This window comes from Lytechinus pictus, chromosome 14 (genome assembly GCF_037042905.1).
Source record: "Lytechinus pictus isolate F3 Inbred chromosome 14, Lp3.0, whole genome shotgun sequence".
Taxonomy (NCBI): Eukaryota; Metazoa; Echinodermata; class Echinoidea; order Temnopleuroida; family Toxopneustidae; genus Lytechinus; species Lytechinus pictus.
In genome coordinates, this window is record NC_087258.1 from 11,116,149 (window position 1) to 11,131,368 (window position 15,220).

The 15,220-nt window shown below is 36.8% G+C and overlaps 1 protein-coding gene across 1 annotated transcript; it reads left to right on the plus strand.

Moving 5' to 3' along the window:
* Positions 1–872: 872 nt before the first annotated feature.
* LOC129275885 (CTD nuclear envelope phosphatase 1 homolog) lies at positions 873–11,706 on the plus strand. The gene is made up of 4 exons (XM_064109308.1): positions 873–943; positions 4,079–4,195; positions 5,230–5,341; positions 6,998–11,706. The coding sequence occupies exons 2-4, from the start codon at positions 4,118–4,120 to the stop codon at positions 7,156–7,158; spliced, it is 351 nt and encodes a 116-aa protein (XP_063965378.1). The 5' UTR covers positions 873–943; positions 4,079–4,117; the 3' UTR covers positions 7,159–11,706.
* The last annotated feature ends 3,514 nt before the right edge of the window (positions 11,707–15,220 follow it).

Here is a 15,220-nt window from a genome sequence, read left to right on the forward strand (position 1 = left end):
AATCTTTCCACCTTTCCCTTTTGCACTGAATTTCACTCAAAACAATTTTATTTAGGATTATACATTGTACTGTTGAAAAGGAAAACGGAACTTGGACTACATGTATTCATCCTCCTTTGAATATATCATACATGAATTCACTGTATCAGAACCAGATTCCCCCAGCCGTATCATCAAATACGGTACCCCCATATAATTCAACAGGATCCCTTAAACATGGTTCAACAGGAGTTTTTGTTGTAAATTAGTTCAAAGTTCAGATGTTATTGTTATTTGGAACCATTGGTTTCAGTTGACAACTGTGTTCTCATAGTTCACAAACACATAATATTTCATTCTAAAGCCAAGCCTCCTTGTTATATCCAGGCCTTCGGTTCCATGACATTTGCTCCAGCGACAATTGCTCCACTGTGAATTCCACACACTAATCGAATGACCAAACTTCAACCCTGGGTTATACCCTACTCTAAACCTAAGCCTAACATAAAACCCCATTTTGCAACACTAACCCTACATCTTAGATGAAATTAAGCCTGGAACAATTGTCGCAGGAGCAAGTGTTGTGTCCCCAGGCCTTTTGCATGTACATCTTAGTGAAGTGGTTCATACTCTTGTCTCTTAATCAGAGGGTCTTGAGTTCAAATCCCACATCTTGAAATCAGTTTCCTTCCACTAAAAACTGTTTTCCATATTTTGATCTGATAAAAACTTTCTCCATATATTTATGTTGATGGGAAAGGAATGCCAAATATACTTGTTTAAATTGATAGTTATAAAATTCTTGTTTAATGACAGAAAAGCTTAATAGAATCCAGAAATGACTTAAAATATTTTCTTTTTTCTTTTTTTATCCATTTCTTTACACCCAAAGGTTACAATAGACTCTGTTCCTGAAAGATTTTATGTCTACAAAAGGCCGCATGTGGACTTCTTTCTTAGTGTAGTAAGTATGAAAGTGTAGGAAGTATGTGAAAGCAAATTACAAGATAATAAACGGCCTTTTGTATTGAGTGGATTAGTCTTATTGCTTGCTCGTACAGAAGTAGAAGAAAAAATGAATAAGTCGGAGGAGGAGAAGGAGGTTTCTTGCAAATTTGCAGTATATTTATTCTATGGTGAATTATTTTGATCTCTCGGATTTTTATCCACATAATTATTTATTATACTCATTTTTAACGTTTTCTTGTCATGTATTATTTTTAGTTAAGCTCACAAATCTACTTTGCTATTTTACAATTGGTTTTTCAATTTACATTGAAAGCAATCAACATACCCCAATTTGTTTTTGTATTTTTTTTGGTCATTCTATTTCCACTTGATGTTTTGTAGCATAATTCCCCTCCCCCTAAATGATGTTTCTGGAATGTGAATGAACCTTAAATACAATATTAGATCTTACTCTTATGTTCTTATTTGTGTATCTTTGGTTAATTCGTAAGTATTTTATTCATTGAATGTATTTTTCGATTTTCTGTTAACTTTGTATGTGTCAGTCTCCAGACTGCTTACAAGTACAATGTCTTTCACATAATAAAACTGAATTGAATTGAATTGAATTGTCAGGCCCTTCACAAAATAAGTTGAAATGATATCTGCATTTATTTTATAACATGGACATTGAAAACTTTCTGTATAATTTTGAACAGATGTAGAATGCCACCATACTGTAACATTGACATTACTTGTTATTGCATCTAATTTGATGGAGATAAGATTTTCTTTGTTTACAGAGTAAATATTGGAACATCAAAGCTATTCTCAAACATCTTCCTCTAAAGAGCTAAAAATGAGCAGCTGTTTAAAGACACAGTTCAAAGTCCGCAACTAAATTTTCAGCCGAGTTCTCACAGGACTGCTTTACTTTAATAACCCAATCTTCACTGCTGCTTGATTGCGGTGAAAGTGACACTGCACTGACATGTTTAATAGCGCCACCACATGTTGAAATTAAAACAGTAACATGGTAAAGGTCACTTAGGGTCAACGAACTGGCCATGTTTGGGTTATTTGAGGATTTGTCTTAAAACTTTTAAGTTTATAGATCTAGTTCATGAAAATGGACATAAGAACAACCATGTATCCCTGAATATCATGTGCGAGTTTCAGGTCACATGATCAAGGTCAACAAATTTTGGCCAAGTTGGGGGTATTTGAGGAATTGTCATCATAACTGTGAAGTTTTATGGATCTAGTTGATGAAACTTGGTTGTAAGAGCAATCAAGTATCCTTGAACATCCTGTGCGAGTTTTAGGTCACATGACCGAGGTCAAAGGTGATTTAGGGTCAACAAACATTGGTAATGTTTGGGGTATTTGTGGAATTGTCATAACTTTAAAAGTTTATGGATCTAGTTCATGAAACTTGGACATATTAAGAGCAGTAATGTATGTCCCTGAAAATTGTGTTGAATTTCGTTGCGAGAGGCCGGATGAGCTCCACATCATTGATGTGCTAGTTTCAAAGGCAGCACTGCTGCTGTATCGAATTGCATAATGCAGGCAAGACTGCCAGAGGCGTTCCACTTGTTAGGGTTTAATCATTGCATGATTATATACAAAACAAATCTTTTAAGTTTTAGACAACCAACAACTATCATGTTTCACAAATGTCTAAAGATTTGAGCAAGTGAGTGATGAGTTATATACAACATTATAATGTTAATAACGACAAGTGTTCGCACATGACCAAAACAAGTGTTCACATACTTAAAAATTATTGATGATACAAGTTGATGGTCATACATGTTCCATTACAAAGATTGCATTTCAGTCAAGTGGTATATTTGTACATGCTGGTCATCCCTATAATATCAATATGATCCAAGTTTAAAGCAGTAGCCTTGACATATAGTTGTTGTACTCTTGTGTGAAACTCTCATATGAACGCATCTAATCCTTGACCCTTTTCCATCTCTATAATTTGAACAAGCACTATGCAATTAGACTTTGAGCTATTTGGTTTGGTTCTTGTTGTCTTATTTGTCCATGACATTCAGTGATAAAGGGAATTGGCGCGCTCTTTGCTCAGGGTTGGGATGTACAATAATAAACAAAAAGAATATACTGTCTTGAACTGACAGTAAAATTGTGGGCATGACTAAAATGTGTACTACTGGCCTGGGACATAAAACACTACAAGAAAAAAAGGTATTATGGAGAGGAAAACACTATTTTCAATCTTCTGCAAAAGACATTGTGTACTAGTGTGACATAATTTTTGGGAAAAGTTTGTCTTTGAAACCTGTATTATTTTCAATAAAAAATCCACAGTATAAGATACTGAAAATATAAACAATTGGCATTTCTGCAAATATGGTAATACTATAATACTATTATGGTGTATTTGCCATTATAAAAAAAATGGATTTTGATTTGCAGCTGCGCCCTTTTAGAACCATTTTAGTATTTTCCCAAAAAATTATGTCACACTAGTACACAATTTCTTTTGCAGAAAATTGAAAAATAGTGTTTTCCTCTCCAAAATACTTTTTTTTTCTTCCTCAAAATATTGCAGTTGTACAAGGTTGACATCCCTGAATTAACGGCAAAGTTACATTAATCTATTTAAGTTCTTAATGATTTGGGTCCCTGATTCTTTAATTTTGTACAATTCACAATTGCACATATTTACTTAATTTTTAAAATTACTGTTATAAAGATTCACTCCATGTTTGACATTATTTTATTCTTTTTCCATTTGCATCTTTCTTTCATTTTTTTTTTGTTTCTTACTTACTCCTGTCTGTTTGTTTCTCTCTTTATTTTCTATTTGTCTATCTGTCAACTTTACCCCCCCCCCCACTGTCCCTGTCTTTATCTTTTGTACTTTCCTCTTCTTCCGACTTTTTCTGATTACTCTCCCCTTCTCCCTTTTGAAATTATTACCTTCTCTTTATCCTTTCAATCCTTTTTTTTCTTTGATAAACTTTCCCCCTTTCCACACATGAAAGCAAAAGCCTTAAATCATTTTAATGACCCTTTCCCTTCAAAATAAGTCATCATTATCCATCTACATACAAGAGTTCAAAGTTCAAAACTATTTTCATTTCATATCTTGGTCTTTCTTGCTCTTTTTCAGGTTAGCCAATGGTTTGAGTTGGTAGTCTTCACAGCAAGTATGGAGATCTATGGATCGCCCGTCGTTGAAAAATTAGATAACGGTAGAGGCTTACTTCAAAGAAGATACTATAGACAGGTAATTGCGATTGATTTTGATTGGATGGGTATGATTTAACACATGAGCTCACTTTTCATTATGCCAAATGACTCCAGTGAGAGGAGATATGAGGTGTTTTCAGACCGACTTGATCACCAGAATGCCTGTAAATATACAAGAACTTGTTTTGGGCTCAAAATAGTTCTATGGCATTTACTCCGGCGACAATTTCTCCGCTGTAAGTTCCACACACTAATCGAATGACCAACTTCAACCCTGAGTTTAACACTATACCCTACCCTAAACCTATTAAAACCCTATTTCAACCCTGACCCTTTATCTTAGACAAAATTAAGCCCAGAGCAATTGTCGCAGGAGCAAATGTCAAGTCACTCTCAAAATACCCTATAATTATTTCTCCCACTCGTACCCACCCAAACCAGAGACTTGCTAGGTAAGTTCTCAAAGTTATGAGCACATGCGGTATGGTCTTGAGTATCAATGGCTCCCTCAGACACCCACACCTATAAACATACTCGCTGATTCATATGACAGTGACCCATTGAGATACAAGTTCTTGTCATTGTTTGCTTTCACACTGCTTAAATACCATGACCTTGGAAAAATTCCTGCAAAAGTTATCATCATTTTGACAAGTACCTACTATTAATAGCAGGTAGTTTATTTGGGGGATATTTACATGTAGGAGTATTGTACTTTCACATTTGCAAAATACCTGGTATTTTTAAACTTCAAGTCGGTCTGAATATGCCTAGTGAGACTCGTATTCGGAGCTTTAAAAGGATTTATCAGCAGTATGTACAGATCTCTCAAGTGTACTAATTGTATCAAAAGATTAATTAATTCATTGGGGGATTAAGAGGAGAAATAAGATATTCATATCTCTCCAACAATACCATAGCAACTGCTGTGTGAAGTCTGACAGCAGTTGCTTTGATATTGTTGGAGAAAATGAATATCGTATTTCTCATATTAATTGAAGATTGGCTTTTCTTTATCAGGTTATTAACCATTATTCAATATTTCCTTTCTTTTATAATACCTTTCTTCAGCATTGTACGTTAGACTCAGGGAGCTATACAAAGGATTTATCAGCAGTACATCCAGATCTCTCAAGTATATTCATCGTGGATAACTCTCCCGGTGCTTACAGGCTCTTTCCAGGTACGTTGACGGCGTGATAATATAATAATAATAAATAATATAGGGTATTCATATTGCGCACATATCCACCTTGTTAGGTGGTCAAGGCGCTCCTATATTACCCGGCTAAGCTAGGCGTTCATAGCGCACACAGCTTTTTAAGGAATAACTTCCTACCGGTACCCATTTACCTCACCTGGGTTGAGTGCAGCACACTGTGGATCAGTTTCTTGCTGAAGGAAATTACGCCATGGCTGGGATTCGAACCCACGACCCTCTGTTTCAAAGTCCGAAGACTAATCCACTGGGCCACAACGCTCCACAATGTTACCGTACTCAGTGCCATATATTACGAGTTTGGCCAATAATTTTTTTTTTTCAGTTGGTAGGCAACATGTCAATCATTGCGCCTGGCCACACTGCAAAAAAGCCGGTGTTAATTAAACACCAGCCCGGAATCGATATATGTCCACACCAGAGAAGTGTTAGACAACACCAGTTTGGTTTTGGTCTAACACCAGATATGTGTTTTTACAACACCAATTAGTATCAAAATAGCATCGGTTTGATTCCAAACTGGTGTTGCTTCAATACTTCTCTGGTGTGGACATATATAGATTCCGGGATGGTGTTAAATTAACACCGGCATGTTTGCAGTGCAAGGATAGATTATGGGGGGGTTGTATCACAAAGTGTTAAGTCTGAATTAAAATTTGCAGTTAAATTTCCAGTTGCCTGTGGTACATGTCAATAATGAATCACTTCAGTGGTCGTATTACTCTAATTGGATGCACTCTAACTAACCTCCTGAAGATGGATAGCCAAACCTACCTTCTCACCTGCTCCACTTGCCGACCCAAGCCAGCCTTCTCTCATCTCTTTTTTTTGTCCTGAAATATTATGGCCCGAATCCACAAAGGTGGTTTTGAAGACCCACGGTTGAGTCCATGGTTTATGCAGATGTCCTGTATAAATTACGCTTATTTTACCGAGTATATAAAAAAATGTCTAATGCTGATGCGTGCTTTTGTCACAGTGCGCCAAATAGACGCCTGTTGCCGTGGTTATCCATGCTATTTTATTCATGAGTCCTCTGTTATGAGTTAAGGAGTCCACTCTTCAAACAGTGGTCTCATGAATAAAATAGCGTATCTAACCATGGTAACAGGCGTCAATTTGGCGCATTGTGACAAAAGCGCGCATCAGCATTGGACATTTATTATACACGCGCTCGATACGCGCTAAATTAAGCGTAATTTATACAGGAAGTCTGCATAAACCATGGATTCAACCGTGGGTTTTCAAAACCACCTTTGTGAAATCGGGCCTATGTGTTACATAGATGGGAGATTATACAGGCATGCCTTTATATTTTATGTTTATGGACTATTCCATTTTTCCATAGGGCACATTTCTATATTACAAATGGGAAGCATCATGGCCAGTCATAAGTCCAAAATTTTTCTACGATTGATTCCATTGACTACAATGTACAATCAATCGTGAAAATCAAGTGTACAGTGTACGATCAATCGCTAACCAGGTTATGCAAAACATGTACTTCTTATATAATTTGAACAGATGTCTGTTGATCCAAAAGTTTTAGCTTCTGCGAAGTTGGCGTACCAGTACTTTCTTTTAATCCCTCACCATCAATTACGCTTTATTTTTTTGCAGATAACGGCATCCCCATTGTATCATGGATGTCCGAGCCGAGCGACACGGGGCTTCTCAATCTTCTTCCTTTCCTAGACGCCCTGCGCTTCACGGGCGACATCCGCTCCGTTCTTCGGCGAAACACGAGCCTTTCGCCACCCATGCATCTGCCCTCCTCATAGCACCCCTCTAAAGTATACTTTTTAATCTAAATCCGGGTCGTGATTCACAAAGAGTTATGAGTGACTAAAAAAAAATACTTAAACTTCCTGTGCGGTATTTAATACATCGCCTCGTTGGTCAGACCGTGCTTGACACGCACTACGGCGTAGTTTTCAGGCGTTGGATACTCTGTTCGCATCGTCATTTATTCATGACTCTGAGTCACGCTTAACTCTTCGTGAAGCACTGCCCTGGTAGGCGTTTCATGAAGCTGTTCGCAAGTTACGAGTGACTTTGCGACTGGTGATTCTTTCTTGTGGTAAATAATATGCACCAAATTTTCACTGGTGTTGATTTTGCTCCTAGGAAAGGATCACCAGTCGGTTAAGTCGCACGTAACTTACAAATAGCTTTATGAAACACCATCTGGATTCCTTTTTTTTCATGTTTTATTATGTTTTATGGTTGAATATATTGTCATATTTTTCTGTGTGTTCATGAAAGTTGTACAGTTGTAAATATATTTAGATTTTGATGACTTCTGTTAAGCCCCCGTCCCTGTATTTTAAGTTGTTTTTGCAAATGATCATAGGCAGTCGTCTTTATACGTAAGCATCGGCGTTTTTATGTTTAAGAGTGCTGATAAAGAGTCTCGCCCTTTAGAATTTTTTTTTTCTTGAATCAGGTCATGTTTTGCAAGAAACCAGTATTAATGCTTAAAAAGCACACATAATGGTTGATATTTAGTTGCGTTTGTCTGCTTAAAAATTAGTCCATCTTATTTGCAATTTGCTGCTTGTACTTATAATATGCAATAGGGACATGAAGCAGATATTGGTTAGCAATCATGTGTGACTTAACTGACTGAGGACCTAATGATGTAATTCCATTGTTCAAAGTATCAAGAGTATTGTTATGAATAGGAGTTGGTGTTTAATTGCAGCTATGTACCACACATCAGGGCAAGGGTGTGAGGGGGAGGGGGCAGTGGTCTACCGCCCCTTATGATTTTACAAGTATTGAAAAAAAGAAAAAGGGAGAAAGAAAGAATACAATACGAATAGATAGGATTGGTCACTGGGTTGTGTTTATTTGATGACAATCATAGTATTCAATCGAGGAAACAAATTAAGTTGGCTTACCCCCCCCCCCCCCTCCCCCATTGAAATACCCTGGCTCTGTCCCTGCACCAGGCGGCCGTTTAACAAAACTGTTCATAAAGTTGCGTATGACTTTACAGAGTACTGGAATATGAATTACCATTAGGGGGGAGCCAAAAGTATTTCCTGACATATCAATCTTTGTTTTCAAATTATTTAAGTAAAAGTATGTTTAATGGTCTAATTTACACTTAAAATATATTTTCATGCCTGTCAGAGGGCGGTAGGATCCATGTGCATTGCAATTTCCCAATTCCTGTAGCGCTGGCATTATCAAGGGCTTAGACCCAAGCACATGCTACTTAAAAGCACGCTCAAGCGTTAACGCTCACGTGCCCATTTGTGTTTCTGACCAATAGGAATTGGAATTGACGTACGCATACATCGCCCCTATGACCACCAGGCAACAATATGTTTCAGTAGTTTTATCTTTCAAATTCAATGCATATATGATTATGTAATAGAGAACCCCCATGGCTTTCCATATGCATTTCATTTGTATTACCATGTGTACCTTTACAAAACAGCCGTATGAAATTAGATCTAATTTGAATCTAAAGACATATATGGGTAATGATAATTTTCTCCCTTATGTTATAATACTCTTTCTCTCTCTCTCTCACTCTTTCTCTCTTTCCATCACTCTTCCCCCCCTCCCCCCTTCTCTCAAACAGTTGTGATTGATCCAAACCAGATCATGACAATGGCTATCCAGAGTTGAGAGTTATGATTAATTGTACAATTGATTTGATTTTTCATGATAAAGGGCACTGATCTTTAAAAATAGACGACTGTGATAAATGAAATGCAATTTCTATGAATGCGAATGATATCTGTTAATACTTATGTCCTTTTTTATATAGTGCTTGTGGTCTAAATATGAGAACCTTTACAGCTTTTCTTTCCTTTGCAAATCATGAAATTGCTATAAAAAAAAAACATAGAACAGGTGATTTTTTTAACGTTTTTATTTCCACTTCATGTTTGCTGAAATTTATTTGTAGCGAAATGCATAGACAATCATTTGGATTATGCAAACTGATTTTTATTTTACTTTGAGTCTTATCACTTTGTATTTTTACATCATTTTCATGGATGACCGCACAAATGTTTTGGGATTGCCATGCACGATTCGAATGTGATGCGATTGCTTTCAAACTTAAGTTTAATATTCCAATGGATGGTGGGTCATTGAGGTTCATACAAAGTCCCATATTGTATGTTTGCATATTGATAGTGTTCAATTTGCTGAATGCATTGTTATTCATTATAAAATGGGTATCATGCATAAGTAATTACTGACGCATGGCTATCCATAAGTCGGTAATTACTTAAGCATGGTTTAAAAAAAATTGATTTTTAGCAAAAAAAATTCCACCATTCTATAAAACAAATGATACATAGGTTTGTTCGTGCATCAGTAGGACTAGTGAGCATGCAGTAACTATGGAAACTAGTCTAAACCCACTCTGCGAGTTCCATAGATGATGATGATGATGGGTTCTTGTATAGCGCCGGTATCCGCCTCAGCTGGGCGCTCATGGCGCTTGCTCAAAAATAGGAAATATCTCACAAATTTCAATGTCTTCAAACAGTGCTTAGGATCATCATTCACTCATAGTTACCTTATGCTCACAGAACCTACTGATGCACTCACTTCTGTGCATTGATTTGCATACAGATATATTTCCTCAACGTATCCATTAAGCCTGCTGCACACTACACGATCCATCTACGATGCAATTTTTAAAAAACAAATCACATTTTGCATTGAATATGAAAGTTCCAAGAATGAAACTTATTATGTTTGAAGTTCGGCATAATGCTATGATTACTAACATCCAAATTCTGTTTTGCTGCAAGCCTTGAGGTTCGAGGAAAGTCCAAATCGGCTTCAATTTGCAGCCAATTATGACATTACAATTTGGGTCTAATTTGCTTTTTTCCTTCAGGATGCCCAAAATAAAGTAGAATTTTAATTTCAATATTCATATCATTGTTCGGAACTCCACTCGTCAGCATTTTGTTGGTTGGAATGTTTATATCAAATGCTATTACAATTGGTTTGAAAATTAGATCGCAATGGATCGTGTAGTGTGCATTGGGCTTTAGAGAGTGTCATTATGATCTGACTAGCAGACGTCAAAAAGGGATAAATCCAACCGGATCTTTAGACAATAGTTTTGAGGGGCCGATGATTGTGTATAACAATACGGCCCCTGAAATTACATTGTATCAAACCCGACTGGATCTGCAGTTGATGTACATGTATACCAAGCCCTATACCCAACCCATTCTTTTATACATGCATTCATCTTTGATTTTAAATCTTTTATCTTTATTAGAAAATTATATGTACAACTATGGTACAAGTGTATTTTTCTCATGATCTGGCCAGTAGGAGTACATGAAATAAGAAAAACACTTCACTCCTCTTTATAGATTTTTATTCCTACCAGAACCGTTTCATGAAAGGACTTAACGGTTGTTTTATCCATTGTTTTAGTAACAGAATTCTGTTTTTCAGTCGATCAAACGTAAGGAAAGTTCTCAGATTTTACTTTTAGTGACAACCAAAAATTGAACCAATGTTGATTAAGTTTTCTTCAGGAAAGGTGAAATTTGTCAATGAAATATACATGTATTGTCAATTTCTCTATGAAATATGAAATTATTTTTTTGCAGCTGGTTGATATAAGTTATTCACAGACTATTATTTTCACTTGTCATTATCTCTGAAACCTATATTCAGAATGATGTCAATATCCATAAGAAAATATTAACTCTATTTGTATCAGAGAAATACAGAATTATGTAGAGAAAGAACTAAATTACAATTGAGACATCAAAGGAGATCAAACTTTTACTAGTACCACATGAATCTAAGTACCATGGGACTAAAGTCATATGTGACTCCCTTTTCAGCACCTATGTATCTTCATTTTCCAATGACCCATTTGTTCTCATATTCAATTGATATTTCTAAGGTTGATGTATATTTCAAGATTAGGATAAAGCACCCCTCCTTTCAGCATGCTTTGTGTATAACTGCTCTAATGAGTCTCATTTGATCGCATGACTTAGGTTCCCATGTGTGTATCGTCTCTTATTACTATCATGTTTAGAATTTTACACTCTTGATACAGTATATACAAAGGAGCTTGCTACACAAGATTGATGTTTTGTATATGGTGAAGAAACGTGTGATATTAGTTTACTTGTGTATGAGCCCACTTTTTAATACATTGGGTGTTTTCAGAGTATGTTGAGAAAAAAAAAACGCTATTCTACTCTGACTGCCGACTTGTTTTGTATATTCTGATGAAAATGATACCATTTTATGAGAACCAAATTTAGTTTCAGAGAACCAGGGAGAGTTTACAGAGTAAAAAGAAAATAAAAAAAATATGACTTTGTCACTGAATATTCAACTTGTCTTTTTGCCTACTTTTTCTTTAATTCTAGTTATAATGTTATACAAACCTTACTGTGTAATGTGCACAAGAGCTCAGAATCTTAAAGGCACTGGGTGATATCAAGTTTGGTGTTATGGTGTTGGTGTTAAAAGCACATATCAACCTGCCTTCTGATCCAACACCCAAGTGAAATGTTTCATATGACACCATTGATATCTCAACACTGAGTGATATACTACCAAGCACCAGTTTCATTTGAAATTAGGTGTTGTGCTGGTGTTATTGAGCTAACACCAAAAGTTCAAGACCAAATTTAAAGTCATCCATTCTGTCTTGATCTTTCATGGGAAGTTGATTATCATTTGCTAACACCAAGCCTTTTGAAAAGCAGATGGAATATCTTTCATATTAATGCTCATTTATTTAAGTGTTTGTAAAGTGATTTCAGTAAGGTTCTTACATGTAGGTTTATGGGATGAAGATTAAATGAAGAAAGCTGGCCAGGGCCCCGTCTTACAAAGAGTTACGATTGATCCAATCAACCACAACTATGGAAAGCCAGCAATGTTAACATCTAAAATACATGTTTGTTCAAAATATTTTCTAGATATGATGTATAGTCATACATGTACGTTCACTGTTGACAATTCAGTATGCTTCTCTTTGTTTTCAAAGGACAAATTTTCTAAAGAAAAAAATTATGACATTGATGGATTTCCCTATACTTGAGTTTGATATCCATTGCAACTCTTTGTTTACAAGACGGGGCCCAGGAGATGCAGCTGTATAGAAGAGGAGTCCGATCAGTTCAGCAGTTTTTATCAACTGGTCTACTGGCAAATGGTCCAAGTCTCTGATCCCCTAACACCATCATGGCTAAATCCACTCCAAGAAAGAATAATTTCCATGAGGATAATTTCTGTTTGTATCAACAAAATTACTGTAGAAAAGGTTGGGTATTTCCCATGCCATATAGATACAATTTAATTAAATTCACATTCCACACTCAAAGGAAAAATTAAAGCATGCTGCTTGGTCCATAAAGACAGTATTTAAGTTTCTATTTTTGTGATATGTAAAGTAGAAATGTTTTGGCCTATATGATACCAAGAAATTCAAATAACAAATAATGATACTAATCTAACACTTTGATAATTGATATTTCAACCTCACACTTTAATAGCAGTATAAACGAGTTCTGACGTATTCTTTTTTTCAGAACCAAACCACGACGATAGTCAAAATCACAATGTGTCAGAAATGTGATGTTTAACTTCTGTCACATCATATTTAACCATGACTATGGTTATTAGCTGTTGACTACTGAATTCTGGAATTACCATTGGCTTTGTACATGGACCCAGTAGCAATGGGTTACATACGTATATCCCATACTGTATGTTCACCATGTACCCCACTGTCTGCCCAACATTTCTTGTCTTTCTCTTGCCATCCTCCGTGCAAGGTCCATGAGGGAAATTGTTGTGGACGGAGACTCGGTCGTAGATGTGCGTGACACATCCATCCTTTCACAGTAATCACGCATGAATCTTGTCAAATCCAGTTTATATCGACGACAGTTATTCATTGTCCATCGAATAGTCGATCCAAGTCCCTTGAAATGGGAATACGTTGCTTTGAAAGTATCCGAGTTTTCAGCTGGACATGCAGTGGGCGTGTATTGCTGCACCGCTTGATGCTGCGCATCACAAAACACAGGATGTGTACCTCGGGTCAAGAAACGAGATAAATCGTTAGCAAACATGTGGCAGTTATTGGAAAATAAGGAGTATTCCCCGTTGTAGTAATGGTACATTCTACCAAAGCCCTCAACTTCCTTGATTGTTTTTGAGCTTGTTCCAGCCGGTTCTTCTTCCCACGTGGTAGGACACTGATTAGAGAGCGATCGGTTAAAGTTTATTGAAAATCCATATACTCCCCATTCTAACACATAGTCTTTGTACCAGATGAGCCTGTGCCATGGTGCAAATGGGAATCGCGAAGATGAACCGTATAATACTGGTTTGTTTGAGACACACAGGAGAGACTGCGTTCCAAAATAATACGCACCTGTAGGCATTGATGGAACAGATTGAGGCCATGAGCAAGATCGACTACCAAATCCACAACCTGTGCTTATTCGAAAACCAGTACTTGAACTCCCGAGGAGTATGCACAACAGAACAGAGAATGCAGGCCTAGGTCTAGTCATTTTTAGTTCACAACCTTCTACCGGTGGTACTTTCTACCAAAATCAGCAACTTGCTTTGGCCTAATTGTTTTGAGCTCGTTCTTGCTAGTTCTTTGTCTCATGTGAAAGTAATCCTGCAAGACTTTAGTTGGTAATGCCAAATGAAAGGTCCTTGTACCAAAAAGCAAAGAGGAAATGTGTCCATATACACACAACATATCCTATTTATACATATCACTGACTGCTCGGCATGCAGCTTGGTAAACGTATCATACATGGCGTCCTCTTTTTCTTTCTGAAACCCAAGCCAAACTGCAATTTCCTGTATTTTCTTTCTATGCTGATACCCCCCCCCCCCAGGGTCCAGGGTATAAACTTCAGGATGTCTAAAGCATCTTGTACACAGTAAAAACACATGTTTTAAATTTGGCCTTCTCTGGGAATTTTCAGTCCAGAGAGGGTCGATTCATAGAGTTTTTCATAAGTTATTCTAGACTCTTATGTTAGATGAGATATCCCTATGTAACTGACAAAGTACCAGCCATGCATATAAAGTCCAGCATAATCGTGCATAAAGTCCCGCATTATTAAGTTGTACGTGCGTAAAGTCCAATATAAAATCCTGCGTAAAGTCCCGCATAAAGTCATGCCAACTCGTCTACTTTCATTAAGTCTAATGCCAATGGCATTATGCCATTCTGTCCAACATTTCGTCAATCAACCGTCCAATAACCATTTAGTCCAATCATCACTTTGTCTAATCATCAGTTGGTCTATGACCATTTTGTCTCTTAACCAGTTGGTCTAATACCAATTTGATTTTCATTCATTTTGCACAATTAACACTTAGTCCAGTTAGACCAAATTGTATATGGACTAATTAAATGGCTATTGGACCAACTGGTTATTAAACGAAATGGTGAATGGACGAATTGGCAATTAGACCATGTGGATAGTGGACGAACTGATGGCAGACCAAATGATAGTTGACGAATAGGCAATTGGACATGGGTATCGATTTGTGTTGTGAATCTATTGTTCAAGGGGGGATGATCTATTCATGTCCCCCCCCCCCACTTGAATAGTATGACGTCACGGATCGACACCAGTGCAATTCGATGAATTGGCATTAGATGAATTGGAAATAAACCCTTTGAAACACCACCCTGGATAATGACTTTGCCCTCTAAGGCAATAGATGAAAATATGCACTGCATTTAAATAAACTTGATTCTACTCTGGGTAATTCCATGACCACACTGGGTATGTAAGCATCCTCACTGTGTCAAACTCAACAAAGCCCTCAATGTCATGC

Coding starts and splice junctions, on each gene's coding strand:
- LOC129275885 (XM_064109308.1), top strand. CDS start 4,118: ATGGAGATCTATGGATCGCCCGTCGTTGAAAAATTAGATAACGGTAGA. Junction 4,196..5,229: donor AAAGAAGATACTATAGACAG/GTAATTGCGATT, acceptor ACCTTTCTTCAG/CATTGTACGTTAGACTCAGG. Junction 5,342..6,997: donor TGCTTACAGGCTCTTTCCAG/GTACGTTGACGG, acceptor ATTTTTTTGCAG/ATAACGGCATCCCCATTGTA.